General features: G+C 40.5%; 1 protein-coding gene across 1 annotated transcript; it reads right to left on the bottom strand.

The window, feature by feature from the left end:
* Positions 1-6,400: 6,400 nt before the first annotated feature.
* LOC119654214 (uncharacterized protein DDB_G0271670) lies at positions 6,401-15,560 on the bottom strand. The gene is made up of 2 exons (XM_038059426.1): positions 13,635-15,560; positions 6,401-7,703 (listed from the first exon to the last, which is right to left on the bottom strand). The coding sequence occupies exons 1-2, from the start codon at positions 13,934-13,936 to the stop codon at positions 6,668-6,670; spliced, it is 1,338 nt and encodes a 445-aa protein (XP_037915354.1). The 5' UTR covers positions 13,937-15,560; the 3' UTR covers positions 6,401-6,667.
* Between the last annotated feature and the right edge of the window lie 2,409 nt (positions 15,561-17,969).

Here is a 17,969-nt window from a genome sequence, read left to right on the forward strand (position 1 = left end):
AACGTAAACCGATTGAGGTAATTCAAAAATTCAAAGCATTGGAGAACTGTGGAATTGAGTTAAGGACAGATGCAGGGACAACGTCAGATGTTTGAGGATATATAACGCCATCGATGTTGCGTTTTTAAGAACAGGGATTTCTACAGTCTCGCCCTCCACGGCATTAGCCAGAACGTCAAGAATTTGTTGGGAATAACGAAGTAGACAAGCTCCGGGCTGGAAGACCCAGATCAGTTGTTGAGCCATTAATAGCGATAAAGTGTATTTCCGTTGTCTGCTGGGGTTTGCAGTCATTTTTTAATTTTTAGCTGATTTTTAATAGTCATGATTTTGATTGTCACCCGTGGATGATGTGCACCAGTGGTGACGTGATTTGGGGCCGAATCACGTAGATCATGCCTCAGTAATAACCGAGGTAGAAGAGGCATCGGATGAGCATGTAATTTGTCGTGGATCTTCCTTAATTGAATATGGCTATCGAGGGTTCTGTTTTTCGGCTCCTGGCGTGGGTTCCACTGTTTGCGATTTCCATGACATAAATGGATTTTCCGTTACATCTTTATGTGATCCCAGTGAACCATGCAATCCAGGGAGCTGATCTTTTTTGCGAGGCGGAAGAAGAATTGAAATATTGAAAGAATGTGACCGATCTTCTTGAGTCGACTCAGCATAAAGGGAAACAAGTGTGGGTCGACTGGACACTTGAGTGTTGATAGGCTTTTTAGGTCAACTTTCGTCGTTTTTATGGATTTGGGATAACTCTGTTAACGTAGTTGACCCCATTCTACCCAGATAATCTCCTTGTTATAAAAGGTCCTTTTCCAGACCAACACGGGATTGTTTGGGCTTAAAGAGGAAGAACCGTTGGATCATTTTTTTTCGAAGACAGCGTTTTAACAGTTGTAACATTAATAGTTATGGCGAGAGAGCGTTGTTGGGCACTTTCGTATAGTTCTAACCGACAAGGGAAAGGACATCTTTTGGTTCCAACTGGGTAGCGCCACGGCTAACACAGCCTCAAGTAAGATCACTTTATTGCATTCTTGGTTATTCACTCTCCTGTTTTCGAAAAAAATGTCCTTTTGACAGACTTCTGTGTTCACTTGACTTAACATCTCCAGACTTTTTCCATTGAGGCTTTTTGAAGTTCAAACTCTATATTGGCAAACTACAGACCTTAAAAGCCTTGAAATATTGGATAGAAAGTGGTTGCTACCATTCCCCACTGTCAAGCAGTTACTGAAGGAGGAGTAGTGTCAACGACGCAAGAGAAGCAACTTCAGAAGTTTAGTCTATACATTAGACGTCGCTAAATGCATTTTTGGAGTCTCCACGGTAAACTATTTGGGATACTAGATAGATGAACACGGATTAAAGCCGCTGTTGGAAAAAATGACATGGTGGATTTCTATTTGTAAGCGAGACCTGGCCAGAGAAACCCACGTACTGGCGCCCCTACATAAACTGCTTGAGCTGAAAAGAGGGACAAAACTTAGAGTCGTGAACTGGAAAATGCCTTCGTATTGACATAATTTGATTGTCGATAGTTAGAAGACTATCCTGAGTGGTCGACGTGAGTGAGACGACCACGAGGGCAGAGTTATTCCAAAGACCTAAAAAGATGGCGAAACGTCGCGGATACTCCCATTCCATCCCGGCAATCGGGTCTGGAGTTTCACGGCTCCATACACGCGGCTGGGCAGTTATTTTTTTTTTATTTCACTTCCAGGTTTAGCCTGCGTGGTGGTCTTTCGTTAGCCACTCAGACTGGTCTTTGACCATCGCTCATCCCGCCAGGTCACTATACTCGTAAGGAGACGAATCGTGAACTAGTCGCTGTCGCTGATTCAATTCAGCGCCAACACGTGAGTATAGGCCTGATAAGAGGGGGGGGGGGAGAAAGGGAGAAGAATTTTCTCTGGCCCGGACTTTTGGGGACCCGGAGTCGGATTTTTTATGGAGAAAAAAGGGCTATTAGAGGAGACCGCGTAATTTTTACCCCAGACTTGCATAACTTACACTCCGGGCCCCATTTTTTCCATAATTTTCACCCCGAACCCGGATTTTCTCTCTACGACTCTGCTTGGGGTACCACCAGGTTTTGTCTCGAGAATATTCAGCAAGACACAGATCCGCTGAAGTACGCACAATCACGAACTGCAATCGATTTACAGCAGTTGAAGCATATTCGGGACTTGATAGAAGCTAGGAAAATAGTAAACTATCATACAAGCCACTTATCGATGCATTTAGGTTGAAAGCGGAGTGGCTTCACCGAGACGATCGGACTTCATAAAACAATTCACTAAGACATAGCGGACGAAGATAAGATCGTCGCAGAAGCCTTATCCCATGTTGCTAGTATCAATATGCCCATCTCCATTATCATCCAAAAACTCACTGTGGCTCAATAGGTAGATGAGGAATTACCCATGTTTCTGGAAACTTAGCAGCTCCAAATGCGAAAATTCTAGTTAGATAGTGGACTCTTTGCGTACTCCGATACGCAGACCAGTGAAATTCGCCCGTATATTCCTGCCAGTTTAACAAAGCAGATTCTTAATATGACCTAAGGCGTTGAACATCCGAGCAGTCGCTCTACGAGGAAGCACTTCGAGTAAAATTGTATCTGGCTATCTATATACAACGAAGGGGATAGACTAATGTCCTTGATGTCGATTGTCATGACAAAAAATTGAAATCGGAAGGCATACGGACGGGACGAACAAATTAAGGTTTCAAAGCCTACACATCGGCAGAGTCGGTCCCATGGCGAAGATGCAAAAGATGTACCCATATCATGACGAAGTTGGATAGCGCTACACTTGGCGTTCTCGCAGAATGCCAGGTGGTATGCTCGGCTGAACAGCGAAAGTTTTTGCGGAGGACAAGTTTTCTGTGGCGCTCAAACCCGGCATGAAACGGCTAGAGAAGAAGCCACCCAAATCACCCGCGTCGCTGCTATGCCCAGAAGGCGATTGCTCCCCAGTAGGCAACAAAACTACTCATGGATCTGCGATTTCGTTGGCAAGTTTGCAAACCGCATGTTTCCAAGCAAGGAGACTCTGCCAGAGACTCAGGGTAAAGCCCGGTGGCGACTGCGGAGCGAAAGCACAGAGGCAACTGTGTGGCCGCCTAAAAGAAGCCATTCGGAGCAGGAAAAGGAACTGCTTCAAACAGCTGTGTGATGATGCCGATATAAACCCTTGGGGCGAGGCTTACAGGGTTGTAATGAAAAGGCTGCGGAGATCACCCCAGGTGACCTGTCTGCGTCTCCTAAAACAGATTGTTACCACGAAAATAGGGGAAGGAAAACCTCCAGTAACTCTGGAGGAAATATTTGGTAGGATCGGTGGCAACAAGGCCTCAGGTTTGGATAGCATTCCCAACCGAGCCTTTCGCCAAAACCTTCGATGTGTGCCTAAAAGATGGAATATTTTCTGTCCAGTGAGAAAAGCAATAGTTGTTGCTGCTTTCGAAACCAAGCCGAAACCAGTCATCTGCAACAGACTCCTACCCATCCTCGAAGCCAGTAATGGTTTGTCGGAACGCCACTTTGGTTTCCGACGTGCCCACTCTATGGTGGTAAACCTGCCAAAAGAAGTACTAATTTCTGGCGGCTGCTGTGTCGTGTTAGCGTTGGATGTCAGAAACGTATTCACTTGGCCAACTGGAGCAGAAAAAAAGGGGCGATGGCTGGCATAGGTGTCCTCAGGTATTTAGCGAATTTGGTGGAAAACTACCTCCCAGAGAGGACTCTCTGATATGGGATGAATGGGGGCCACATGTACTCTTTGTGGCTCACACAGAATGTACCACAGGTATCGGTACTTGGTCCCCTGTTGCAAAATATTATGTATAATGGGTGCTTGCTCTTCCCGTCCCAGGGGGGACTACGATTGTCGGCTTCGCTGATGTTATTACAGCAAAACACGCAGAAGATCTGAAGGTCTACGCGACGGAAACAATAAAAGCGGTAAAGTCTTGGCTAGAAAGAGCCCAGCTGACCTTGGCGGACGCGAAAACGGAAGCTGTCTTAATAATCAATTGCAGGAAAAATAATACGGTTAAAATGGAAGTCGGGTGGGGATGATAATTATAATAATACCAAATTGAGCTTTAAGGAGCACCTAGAATATGCATGCCGAAAAGCAGTCAATGCGCACTGCAGCACTTGCAAATATGTTGCCAAATATTGGTGCGCAGAAACACTGTCGGAGGTTGCTTCTAGCTTTACTCGTCACATGTGTGGGCAGAAGTGCTTGCAAATTCTCAGAGACGGAAATAGGTGAACTCAGTTTACCGGTTGATCGTTTTGAGGGTTTGCAGTGCTTTTAGAACCACATCAGATGAGGCAGTACTGGTGGTGGCCAGGCATGATGGAGGGGCACACAGAGCGTAGAAATGCAGCAAGGTCAGAGTCGCATGATCTGTGGCAACGCAGATGGGGTGAGTATACGAAGGGTCGGCAGACACACAGACTCATTCCCCACATTAGGGTGTGGCTTGAGCGGAAACATGGGGAGACCAACTACCACATTATCCAGTTCCTCACGGGACACGGTGGTTGCTACATGTTTCACTGCCCGAGATTCGCAATGGAAAGGAGAAACTTAAATCAAGTGTTGGACAGAAGGGTGAGCTCAGAGAATTGAGTTACCGCGATGCTGAAGTCCGAAGAGAACTGGCTTACGCAATCATGCAAATAAAGGAGGAGTTGCTGAAGGTCCAAAGAAGGAGGAAAGCCGAAAGGAGGGGTAGGACGAGTGCCTAAGGGCAAACCAATCCCGCGAAGTAACACCTAATGGGTTTTAGTAGGTGAAAATTCCACACACTTTCTTTGTAGCTCCGGAGTTTTGGAACAACAAGGTATTGGGTACCCCAATTCAGTTACCCGGAATTTTTTTCTTAGCAGAGGACATCCCACCGAACCCGCAAGCATTTCTTGAGGAACTTAGGAAACAAATGAGATTTTTCCGTCCGGCATCGACTGCCTACCACCATTGTGGAAGGATCTTCGTTCACAGGCTGACCACGAGAAGTAATATCTGGAGCCGCGACATCAGGAGAATTGAAGAACGAATTCAGTAGATTCGCTTCTCTGAAAATTATCTCTACATCTCAAGAGATTTCTGCCAGGAAAACGGTTTTGTCCGACTGACGCGGTATTCTGAAAAATCCTTTCAATAGACGGAATTTTGAGGAAGGAGAGGGTACTTGGAAGGTCTTCTGGAAAGTCATATCAAGGATGAGATACATAAAGAGAGAATCACTGGAAAAAATCGGATTAAAATTAAGGGTAATATATCGAAAAATTAACTATAGTTTAACACCAATTCGTGGTCTTTCATTTGTACATCTGAAGCTTACTTGGTTTGGAATAATATTTTAAAAAATCTGACTCTCTATGGCAACAAGAGGCAAAAAGATAAAAGTTTAAATTTTGAAAAGGAAGAAAATTTCGCTCGAATTCCATAGGGGGTGTATCTTGAGTGTGCAGACGTGCGTTACATTAGGAAAAAGGTTAAAAATTATATCACTTTTGTCATTCGCCGGCTTAAGAAGATATAAGAACGATGAATCACAATTATAGCAAATATTTTATCTTTTTTACTTTGCAAATCAAACTGGAAGCAAAAATTTGACGTTGCAATCACTATGAATTGGAAGTTTGAATCCAAAAAAATAAAAAAAAATAAATAAAAAAAAAAATAAAATAAATAAAAAAAATTATTTAAATAAATAAAAAAATAAATTATTTAAATAAATAAAATATTTTAAATAAATAAAAAATAAATTATTCAAATAAATAAAATATTTTAAATCAATAAAAAAAATTAAGGCTTCAGAAAAAAATGCGAATATAAAAACTGAAATAAAAAATATAAGAATTAAAATAAAAGATTCAATTTGAAAATATTCATTAATTTTTTATTCAACTTTTTTGTTTCTTTATATTTGTTTTTGTAACTTTTTTTTCATTTTCTGAAAATATACTTGTTGTGGTCTTTAATAATTATAATAATAATAATTTGCAAGGTATAATATTTACTAGATAATATAAACAAATATAATCTGCTAACATAAAAAATTCAATAAAATAATAATAGATAATAGTAAAATTTAAAAAAAAATTGTTTTAATTATTACATCGAAAAAATAAGAATATTAAACAGAAAGAAGACATTTCTTCTCGCCAAATTTTATAAATTATTGGTTTCATTTTTGTAATTTAAATAAAAATAATAATTATTAAATTATTCGCCTTTGAAGGGATGTACAAAAGAAAATAACAAAGAATTGAGTCTCTAAATTGTTTTTGGAAGATATACAAAGAGTTTTCGTGTAGTGAACTAGTTTTTTGTCAAGAAACCATCAGTTCTTTGTTTAATTTTCAATCTTTTTTTTTTGTTTTGTGGGACTTTGCGTTCCAACTCATGGACATTTACGCTTGGGGTTTTAAGTTTAATTAGAGATATTTGCAGTTTTTTTGTGTTTTTTTTCTTTCTTGAAAGTTTTAAACTCTTTTTGCTTGTGTTATCCTAAGTTTGCTTCACATTTATGCAATAAATTTATTAAATTAACCTTTTATAATAATAATTACCGTAATAGCAATAGTGTCTATTATATATTCAACATTCTAATATTGAAAATCACCTAAACATTTTCATGTTTCCAACGATGTAACAACTAAATTATGAAAAACACCAGATTCACTCATCATGGCCGCTTGTCCGCACGAATCCTGGGCACTAGGGGTGGGACTGCTTGTACTCAACCTGAGGGCATCCATAATCACCTCGAATTCCTTTTGGTTTTGATGGTGATGATGGTGGTGGTGATGGCTGGACATGTCTAAACCGAGATCCAAATCAAGATCTGCAATTGTGGAGGTACCACCCAGTGAGCCCAGGGCTCCACTGCAGAGCTTTGTGCGTTTGATATCTGGAGGGAAGTCATCAATTGCTGAGATAACCCTTTGGGTAGGCAGATAGAATTGCGATAGAGCCTCGCGTACAAGTCGATCGTTCTCCTCCTCCGTTCGGGAGCGTTTCCTCGACGAGACAGCCTTTTCCAATTGTTCGGCACCTTGCGTGATTTCAGGATCAATCAGAGGCATGGATGCGTTGATTGCACTTAATTCGCGGTCGAGGATTTCCAGGTCTGTGTCAACACTCGATGAGCTGAGTGATGAACTGATTGATGAGGTGGATGACGAGGATGTTGTTGAGAGGGTTGACGACGAGCATGTTGTAGATCCTATCGAGGATGAGGTTAGGGAGGCGGAAGAAGTCGTTGTTGATAACGAGCATGATGTCAATGAGGCAGGTGATGAGTAAATACATTGATGTCGATTATCTATTGATGAATTTGTCGTTGAATGCGCACTACTTCCACCACTATCCCCCCCACCGCCACAATGTCCACTACCCACCGATGATGACATCATTGTCGCTGAATTTTGGCTGGATGTGCTTGGGGTTGTTGGCAGGCTCATTGGTGATAATTTGTTTTTCTGATTGTTATTGTTGCTAGAGCTGTGCAGGTTGTTATTGTTGAATGATTCCTGGAGGCTGTGGTGATGTGGGCTGTGGTGGTTGATTTTGTGGTAGCTTTCGTTGCGCAATTCCATTTGATCGTCATAGTTGTGATTGTAGGGGCTGTACATGTTATCGTGTGCCGTTTCTGGTTTGGTATCGGACCTGGAAGTTCAAAGGAAAAAAGACTTCGGTTAGCAACATTTTCCAATTAGAAATTCTTGAGAAAAAACCAACAAATCAACAACATTCATGAATCTAACCCAGTTCCTAGTCCCATTTTTCCGAATTTTGAATTGAATCTTGAAAATAAATAGCTAAGTACACTCCGTTGAAAAGAAGTCATGCCTAACTAAAGTTCAAATTACATAATTAAAACTAATTTCTTCGCCTCTCCGTTTCTTTTTCCGTTACACTTTTTAACGATGGCTCCCATGTAATCGTTATTGTAAGATAGTACGTGCAAACACCGCAGAAAAATTGTGTATCAGAGAAGAGTCAGAAGACCGATCTGCCCGGTGCAGAAAAAAGATAGTTTATTGGATATCTACCGTGGTTGGAAATTAATTCATATTTGAGCATTTTTCTTTTCTTTAAATAATTTTTTTTCTGTTGCTTTTCATGTTGTATTCGGTTCTTTTTGTATTTGATGTTATTATTTTGAGCCATTATTTTATAAATCTTTGTAGATAAGTTACGTAGCTAAGCTAACTGATGAACAGAGACAACTGACACGACATTATACTACCAGAAAGCCAAGCACAGCTCCGTGCCGGAGACGACCAAACATACGACTGATGATATGTAGAGAAAGTTTTCAAATTGTTGAGAAAAAAATTGTGGTAGACATAGAGTTTGAGGAAAACTTGTTGTGTTATTTTATTATGCAAGGTGAATGGTAATATTGGATACTGAATTGGGAGGAAGTTCTGTTAATTTCCTGGAGCTTAGAAAATTCTCCACCTTTTTTTTCAGAGCTTTCGAGTTGAAGTTTTCAATTAAAAATTCGAGATTTGTCTTTGGAGGCGAAGGACCAGGTAGGAGAGTGAGATCTTGCTGAAAAAACATCCTGGATTTTTGGTTGAAAAAAAAATGAACCCCGATGAGAACAAAAAATTCCAAACCAGTCGTCGCTCCTGCTTTGATCCGGCAGCTAAAAAAAAATTCAAATCGTTCCACCATTCAACATTTCAACAGGGAATACAAGAAAGCATGTAACCAAGGGTTGCGCTGAGAAAGAGTGACTACGTGACCATATTGCATGCATACAAAGTGTTTCCCCGTCTCCATCGACAGAGCCAAACTATATACCTATTATGATATCTGGCTACTGGCTGGCAGGCAGAATGACTGACTGGCTGGCAACGAGGAACAATGTACACGACGGCCAGAGAGTATCAACAACCCCTCACTGGTATCACCATCATCTCTCCCCCTCAAACAGCAACAACCTACCACCGATTCCTCGACGGCCAATTCAAATCGAACTCAGCACTACCGATCCTATCATCGAACATATCGTTTTTCGCTTGTCCTTCGCTTGGCTTCACCATATATTAGACACAAATTCAACTTTGCCTCGTTCTCCTGCCATCGAACCATCCCTGAGGCAAACGAAGACGAAGACAGGGAAAGTATCCCAAGGAAAAAAAGAGATCCTGACAAAAAAGGACGAAAATCGAAACATGAGCAGTGAGAAAAAGAAAAACTAGAAAATACACAGAGAAAAATCGTAATTTTCTTCGCAAGCAAGACGAAAATGCACATTTTCCTTTTTCCTGTCCCTCTTTTGGATTCAGGGCCCGCATTATTTCCCATTTTTTCTCCATTGCAGAGAGATATTATGAGTATATGATGTGTGCTTAAGCGGTGAATCGCAGGAACCAAAGAATTGGGTTGGTTTGGTTCGTTGGTCGCATGGTTGATGCTGCTGTTCTTGTTGGTGTAACAATGTCGTTGATGAGGACAGCAGCGGTAGTGGCAGCAGGACCAGAAGGCAACTCAAGGCTTCTCACAAAGTAGGCCTTCAGATCGCACATCATAAAGCCTTGCTTCTTCTCTTCTGCTTCTAGTATTGCTGTTGGTGTTGTTGTTGCTGCGGTTGGTACCGTGTGTGGGCCAAGTCTTTGGGTTTTCCATCAACTATGGGATGAGAGTCGTGGAGAGTGGCCATAAAATGGAATTCATTCATTGTTGTTGCCGCTGTTGCCATTGATGATGTTATTGTTGTTTTCCCGGGTTGGTTATGGTGGTGTTTGGATATGTTTTGTAGTATGATGACGATGATGATGAAATCGTTGTCAATCAATCAGGTAGTCAACGATATAATGGAGAGAATTTGTGTAAGGCGGCCGCGGTGGCGGCAAGCTTTGAGGATTAGGATAATTGTGGCGCACAGTTCTCCTGGAAATCATTGAGAGCGGGAATTCACTTAGGATTTTGAAAATAGTAAAGGGATGTCTATGTACAAGGTTTTTCCATCCTGGGATCTTAAATTCAAATCCTTTGTCCAATTCGGGTCAATTCTGATCAAGTGGATTTGATCCGTACTTCTCCACCAGTAGTCAAAAATTTGACAACCCAAAAGAAGGAAAATTTGATCCTTTGTTTCTCAAAGACATGACAGGAGCCCTGAAAACATGACAGGAGTCCCGAAAATTTGATCCTTTGTTTCTCGAAGACATGACAGGAGCCCTGACAACATGACAGGAGTCCCGAAAAAGCCATACCATTTGGGGGTAACGACCTACTTCCAGCCTTTTTTTTGCTATCCAACGAAAGTAACCCAGTTCTCCCAATCAATATAAATAGCACACAATCGGTTGCAAATAACAATAATTAATGACAAACACTTTTCTTTCTATCTCCTATTAGTCTGCAAAAAAAAAAATCCCCAAACATTTAGGTATAAATTAATCGCCTTGTAATTAGTCAAGTGACCCCAAAATGTACATTTTCTTCTCTCTTTCTCAGGAGCATACTCGAAGCCAACTGACCGCCTCTTCTCTTTTACGTATCTTTGCTGTTCGTATAGTTTTTTCTTCTGTTATTTCATTGCTTCAATTTCGAAAAGTCAGAAAATCAGTTCGCTAAACTACAGAAGAATATGCATACCAAGCAATACAAGGCAAAGCACAACAAAACAGATCTACCGAGCGGCCTAACTGCTGACCGCTTCAATGCTCAGCAAGCAGCCACCGAACTATCTATGTAGCTTACTTGGCTTTAGGTTTGGATGGCATTGAAGCAATCACAAATTATGTATGTTCGTGTATGTGTTGTGTATCTGAAATGTTTTATTCCCGATCATCATCACGAATAAAGAAAGCGGCAACGGAGAGTCAACCAAATAGCTAGGCAAGCAAGCAAGCAAGCCAGCTAGTCAGCCAGGCCACACGACACACGATATACTTTACGTATAACGAAAGCAACAAGCCAAGAAAAAAAACTTTCACTTGGCCGCTCTAAGTTGCTCCCAGCTTGCTATGTCGTAGCTGTGGCCGCTATCGCTTGCTACACACTTGCCCAACAAGCATAGCAGCACCGCAAATACCGCAAAATAGCAACAACATCATGAGCTCTTATCCCGATTTTACTTTGCGCTTTGTGGCTTATCTAGTCGAGTGTACCTACAAATGTATCTTCTATTCGGTATCTTTTTTTATATGGTCTACCTCGTACCTGTACTGTGCTCAGTTGGCTCTTGAACATATTCTACACATCATCGTCATAACAATTTCATGTGTGCGCGCACTAAAACCTAAAGTGCCCTTGCGCGGATTACCTTGCCGCTGCCATGCTCACAGCTAGCTCCTATATACGACGGAACAGGTAAACTAGCGCGCCTTCTAAATAACGCAAAATGATAGCATAAGATACAAACGACCCCCGGGCCCGTCTTGTCCAACACTAATCGTAGATCAGGGCTTCCTAGAGCCAGTGAACAACGAGCTAAGCAAAAAGTAATATCAAAAAAACTAAAAACAGCAGTATGATCCACTGGAATAAATAGATATAGATGTATCTAGATATCCGCTCACAACAAGACGGTAACAGTTACCTTTACATTTTTTTCTACTCATTTTCGTTCCGTGCGCGCTTTATGTTCGCACACTCAACAGATCAACTTGATGGAAAGAAAAAAATATGTTTGGAAGACACGGACGGAAAAAAAGTAAGAAAAGCCACAATAGATACAATAGGCGTAACCAGATGAAAAAGAAATGTTTGAAAATTGATACAAATGGCTTATTTGGAAAATATTTGCATAGAGGACTTCATATGAATTGAGCGGACCCGATCGATGGTGAGCAGGTATGGGAAACCACAAGGGTCCGATATAGTCCCTGGAATGATTTCATCAAGATTGATTCGTTGACCATTCAACGAGGGAGGTAGAGAAAGGGAGGGGGAGGGAGACAGATTAAAGGTTAGATATTATCATTACCGGATAATGGGATTCAAGGAATGGAATGCCACGTAGGCATCAGTGACGAATTTCAGCTACTTAGAATTTGATAAGGGTAGTTATTGTAGTCAAGAGTTCTACCAGGAAAAACCGCGATGTAGGCGAATATGCATGAATCACGTCCCTTGAGCTTTTTGACAGTTCTTGTCCCGAATATTTTTAATCTTTGGAAATAGCATTCATGACGAAAACAAAACAAATATATTTTTTAATGAAAGTTAATTAAAAAAAAAAGCCAGAACTCTACTGCTGGGTATTTCCAAATTCCAGAAAAAATTGTTTGCGATTATGATTTGGATGGCGCAATATAGCACGTGATTAATGGATGGTATTATGAGCTTTGATTGATTTCTTTGCAGTGTAAATTGCAGAATAAAAAAATCATAGTAAGCTATGGTTTCCTGCAAGGATTTGGAAAGAATGATTTGGGTGGAAATCATTGTCCTTTACGATTTGGTTTGCCAAAGTGGGTCGGATTTTTCTCGGAAATATGACCTAATTCTAAAGTTTTAAAGCGAATCCCAAGGACCCTATGTCTCACATGTGAAAATCATCTTGATAACCAGTCATTTTCCGGAGATTGAAACTTCCTGAACCTGCGACCATCAGAACGTGAGCCGTGTCTCACATAAAAACGCAAGCTTGTAACAACCTCAAAATCGCATCCCCCGAAATGCTCTAAATCGAACAAAATTTTCTGGAATGCAAAGAACCAGAGCAACCACTTTGTGTGTGACTGCTTTCCACAAAGAAAAAAGCTTCAAAGCTCACTTGAAATTAGTTTTCCCCGCAAAGTTAAGCGAAACGAATGTTTTTTTTTTTGTTTGTTTGTTCGCTTCTTCCAGATAACGAGTTAGGTGTTGTGTAGAAGGCATTCCCTGTCGGGGCCCCGTTGATTCCGAGACAATTGCCACGAGGCTTTTTTAGGTATCGGTATGTAGACTTTATTTTAATTTGATTGAGTTGTTGAACAGGAAATTGGGTGACTCAATTCAAATGGGGGGGTTGAGAAAATTTCTAAGTACTTTCCCCGTTGAGATCAAGATTTGATTTGATAGTATTTTATGTAAATTTTGAAAAGTTTATAGGTAAATTGAGTCTTTTGTTACATGTTAGAATGATTATCATAAAATTAAGTGAAAATGTCAATTTTCCGGAAAATCTGTTGAATAATACTCACGGAAAGTATCTTTTTAATTTTGGCGCCCAATGTGGGTCAAAATGACTCTACGTTTGAAAACACCTCAAATGAGCTATTAGCTTCGATTAGGTTCTAAATTGACTATATATGATGAAATACCAAGTATTATGCAATATATGTGTAAATTACAATAACAAATGAAATAACTGACTCATAATAAAAATTCAGGGCCATCCCAATTGTTTTTTACCCAATGCAACATTGCCAATTACTCCAGGAAACAATTCACGAAAATTCACATTTCTCCCATACTTTTCCCACCTTTATCACCAAAACCAGGAATTCCCTAATCCAGAATTCTAGAAAAACATCAGGTGAGAAAATCCAAATCAACATATCATTCATAATCCCGAATCACAGTGAAAATAAACAAACAAACAACAACACAAACCACTTAAAACACCCAAAAATCTCTTCATATACTTACTTTGGTAAATTTGCCAAATAGCGACTTTGTTTCTCACGACGTACTTCATCTGTTAGCCGTGAATATGTATTATTTATACAAACACTACGTCGTAAATTTGCTTCGGAATCTTTGATACGTTCCAATTTATGTGCACATAGCTGTAAAATACGTTTACGTTCTTCACGTTGTCGTAGCTTTGGCGAAATCATTGGTACGCGCGAACGTTGATGATGATAGGCAACCGGAGATGAACGTGGTGGTCCAAACATATCGGAATCATCATCGTTACCATTCAACGGACTGGTTGTTGGCAGTGTCATAATTGTAGGGAGCGATTAATTAATTACTCCTTTTTTGAATATATCCCCAACTCCCCAGCACAAACACCCACACGAATTTGCACACTTGATTTTTGTGTCCTTTTATGGATATGCTATTTGTATCCTGTTGAGTATGTCACACTTAAGTACACACAATATGTTCTTGAGTCTCTTGATATCGAAAGTCCTTTCCAGTGTCCTTGTACCTCAGCACAACACTCACTTTCCGGTGTTTTGTCCTATTTTATTCATCAACACACGGGAATTTTTGGGGGTGGTTAAGGTCATTCAGATTAGTGTAATTCCCACACCACTTACATTTGCTTGGTTACTCACTGATGCTTGCAAAATCACAGTAATTGCACTCTTTCCACGCTTGCAATAATCCAAAGGGGATTACCCTACACATGAGTTCAGGAATAGGTATGCAGTCGGTCACCAGGTAGGCAACCGTTTATAATCAGGAATAGCACTAATGACACTATCTTCTTCCGGTTATGCTTTTATCGTTTCTTCTCACTAATTGCTTTGTTCTATATAAAAATCCAGGACAAATCGACTGTGTCCTCTTTTCTTAAACGTACATTTCACAATCATATAAAACCACTTAGAATCACTCTGGATACATGTCCCTAGTATGCGAATTCCACAGTAATTAACTCCCTAATAATTGGTGATTATATGGTCATTGCCGACTAGGGGGGTGTGTGTGGCGAAACCGAATTGATTTATCAGGGTCAAAGCACACAAAGCGTACAACACCACGTCTGAGTAATCCACAACAAAAAACGTGTGTAATCCTTGAGGAAGCTGTGGCGAGTGTACAGATCAAATAGTCGCCGAATAGTGGTAATGTAGTTGTTGACACGTACGTGTTAAGCGATAATCCACACAAGATGATCAGCTGTGATACATTTGTAATTGTCACACCAAAATTTTCAAAAAAAACCTCAGATGATACTTTGGGGGGTTGTTCTGATCCAAAATGAATAGACAGTGTTTGCTTAGATTTTTAATAGCATAACTTGTATTTTTTTCATAGAACTTCATACATCCCACTGAATTTATACATTTAATTTATCATCAATTAATAATCCAACTTGGGTGAATCTCCTTCAAAAAAAAAACTGTTAAATATTCAATAGAAGTCGCCTTAATTGAATTCCTTTTTATTAAAAATCCCGTGCCAAATTTTTTTTGCTCTCGCTCTCTATATGTTATAATATATTGCCTTTCTTAGAAAAAAATTATGTTTGTTATATATGTACTTATTAAGAGTTATTATTACGGTATATGGTGGCGGCGACAATATTAACCGAACACGTCTAAACCGTTCTCACGTTCGAAACGAACTGAAAACCAATTGACACGACTGATACCGTCCGGTTGTGTCTACCCGACTGCTATTCAAGTGAAGTGCAAAAGCCATTCAATATTACAATAAAATAGTAGGAGAAGAAAATTGTTTTTGTTGTTGCTGTTGTTGCTGAGGTTGCTGCTACTGCTGTTCATACTCGCCTCTCAACAAAAACCAATCTCAAATTCTCGGGGAAAATCTGAATTCCCTGGTTTGCGCTTGCCCCAATCTATCCCTCCCGACACAGATACTTCACTCTTAAAATCTCCTGACAATCTCTTGGCTGACCTTTCCACATCCGCGTAGGAAAATCTTCGAGTTCCATGAAGAGAAACGGAACTTTCCTTCTCAAAGATACATTTCGTATGAGAATATCTTTTTTGAAATATAACAATCTCTCTTGCGCAAATATCCGTATCTGTACATGCGAGCTTCGTGTTCAGATACTGTATCTGATACACACATTTAAAGGAAAATGAGGTTCACCACTACACCTTCATACGTATCTTTATTTGGGCACTTACGCTCTATAATACGAAATATGTGTAGATTTTTTCAAATGCATGGAGGCGGAAAAGAGATCGGTCCTGGATGAGGGGTGGCGGGACGTGGGTTGTGCTGGAATGAAAAATAGGGAGAGGAAGATATTGAGACAGCGCAAACAGGCAAAAAATCCTCTATTAAAAGTTTATTAGAATATGAAAGAGAAATTGAAATCTTATACCTACACTTTACACATGTATGGCCATAATGTAATAAGCGAATTACTTCTGCTATTTTATCACGTATTTTATTGTGGTGAGGGGGCCCAATTTATTATATTAATAATTTTAATAGTTTTATCGATGTTTGAAAGTATTCCATTTTTTTCCTAATGTTTGTGTTGTTTAGTTCTGTTTGCTTAGTTTCAGGTAACGTGACGTCGATCTGGTAAGGGAAAAAATTCATGGATTTCTAATCGGTTTTCAAGCCTATTCTGTCCGAGTTTTCGCCTTGTGAACGATTTCCTCTCTAGCTTCCCTTCTATACTTATCCTTTGATAACTCCCTTTACCTACCCTTGCATCCCTTATTAAAAAAAATAATAAAAAATCGAAGATAATACAAATAAATCACCTGAAAATGACTATCATATTCCTATCATTCTATTTAAATTACTCAAAATAAACTTGAAACAACAAGTACTCGAAATCACATACAAAGCAATGAAAAAACAACAACAACAGACCAGATAATATATATATATGTTGGCTAGTAAGAAAATCACAAAATATACATATTGAAATTGTGTATGTTTGTGCACACACTTTATAGCCACACGTCATTGTGATTGCGTGCAAAACCAGATGTCTCATCGTGTCGCACATTCAGATTACTATTCTCTGTTGGTTTTCTACACATGAATTGAATGATTTGGGGAAAATAGTCATGCAAATATATGTTTTTCCGGATGACTTTTACAATTTAATTGATTCTTAATCTGTAGACTGATCGTATTTCTTTTCCAGCATTTTATAACGAGGATTGCCTCCGTATTTTCGTCCACCAGGCTCAGTCCGGCCCCCTCAAGCCAGGACCTTACAGCCATTACCGACTCGGTGGCGTAAACCTCCACAACCTCCGCGAGTTTTGCAACGATCACTATGGCCAGGTCAATTACAAAACGACTAACGTGGCCTCCTCTGCTACTGGAAGCAAGAGCACCTCGTTATACATCACGTTCTAGAGTAGAGGGCCCAACATGGAACCTTGCGGTACCCCCGCTGTAATGTCATCCGTCCCATACCAGAAAGCTCTGTCCGATAGGTAACTCTCGGTTAACTTAGCTAAGTAGCCAGGTGCATTAATTTAGGCCAATGACTCCTTAATGCGGCCCCAGTTTGCGGAGGTAAATGCATTTTTTACATCCATCGTCACCACGGCACAGCACTTGCCAGAAATCATTGCCTCTCGAGCCAAGTCCACCACACTTCTCACGATAGGGGGCAATCTATTGTAGATGATGCGCTCGAACATCTTCCCCATAGTGTCCAACAAACAGATAGGCCGATAGGATGCTGGGTCTCCCGGTGGCTTGCCGGGTTTGGGCAACAGCACCAGTTTTTGCCTTTTCCATTGTGGAGGAAATACGCCCTCCGCCATGCACGCCTCGAAGATATTTATGAACTAATCAGGTCTAGTCCAAACCGCCAGCTTCAGTGCTTTATTAGGGATGTTATCCAAACCCGGAGCCTTTCCATCGTCGATTCTTCCGCAGACCTTTCAAAGATTCTTCTCGGTAACGCGAGGTATTACCTCCACCTCGAATTGCGCCTCCGTTTGATACCTGCTCCCCGTATGGTGAGGAAAGAGCGTGGTTACAATTTTTTGTAGAAGCCGTGGACAGGTCGCCTGAAGCGACCTTTGTCCATGCAACTTCTTCACAACCAGCCTGTAGGCCATGCCCCAGGGGTTTATGTTGGCATTCACACACAATCGCCAAAAGCAATCTCTATTGCTCTTACTAATGGCCTCTTTTTTTCTGCCACACAACGCCCTAAAATCCCGTTCGGGCCCTTGTGATCGGGTCTTCCCCTGGATCGCTGGAACTGCTTTCTTGCTCGATGGCATGTCGATCTTAGCTCCGCGATTTCGCTATTCCACCAATAGTTTAGCTGTTTGCTTTGTAAACTCTCGC

The sequence above is a fragment of the Hermetia illucens genome, chromosome 4 (assembly GCF_905115235.1).
Source record: "Hermetia illucens chromosome 4, iHerIll2.2.curated.20191125, whole genome shotgun sequence".
Classification (NCBI taxonomy): Eukaryota; Metazoa; Arthropoda; class Insecta; order Diptera; family Stratiomyidae; genus Hermetia; species Hermetia illucens.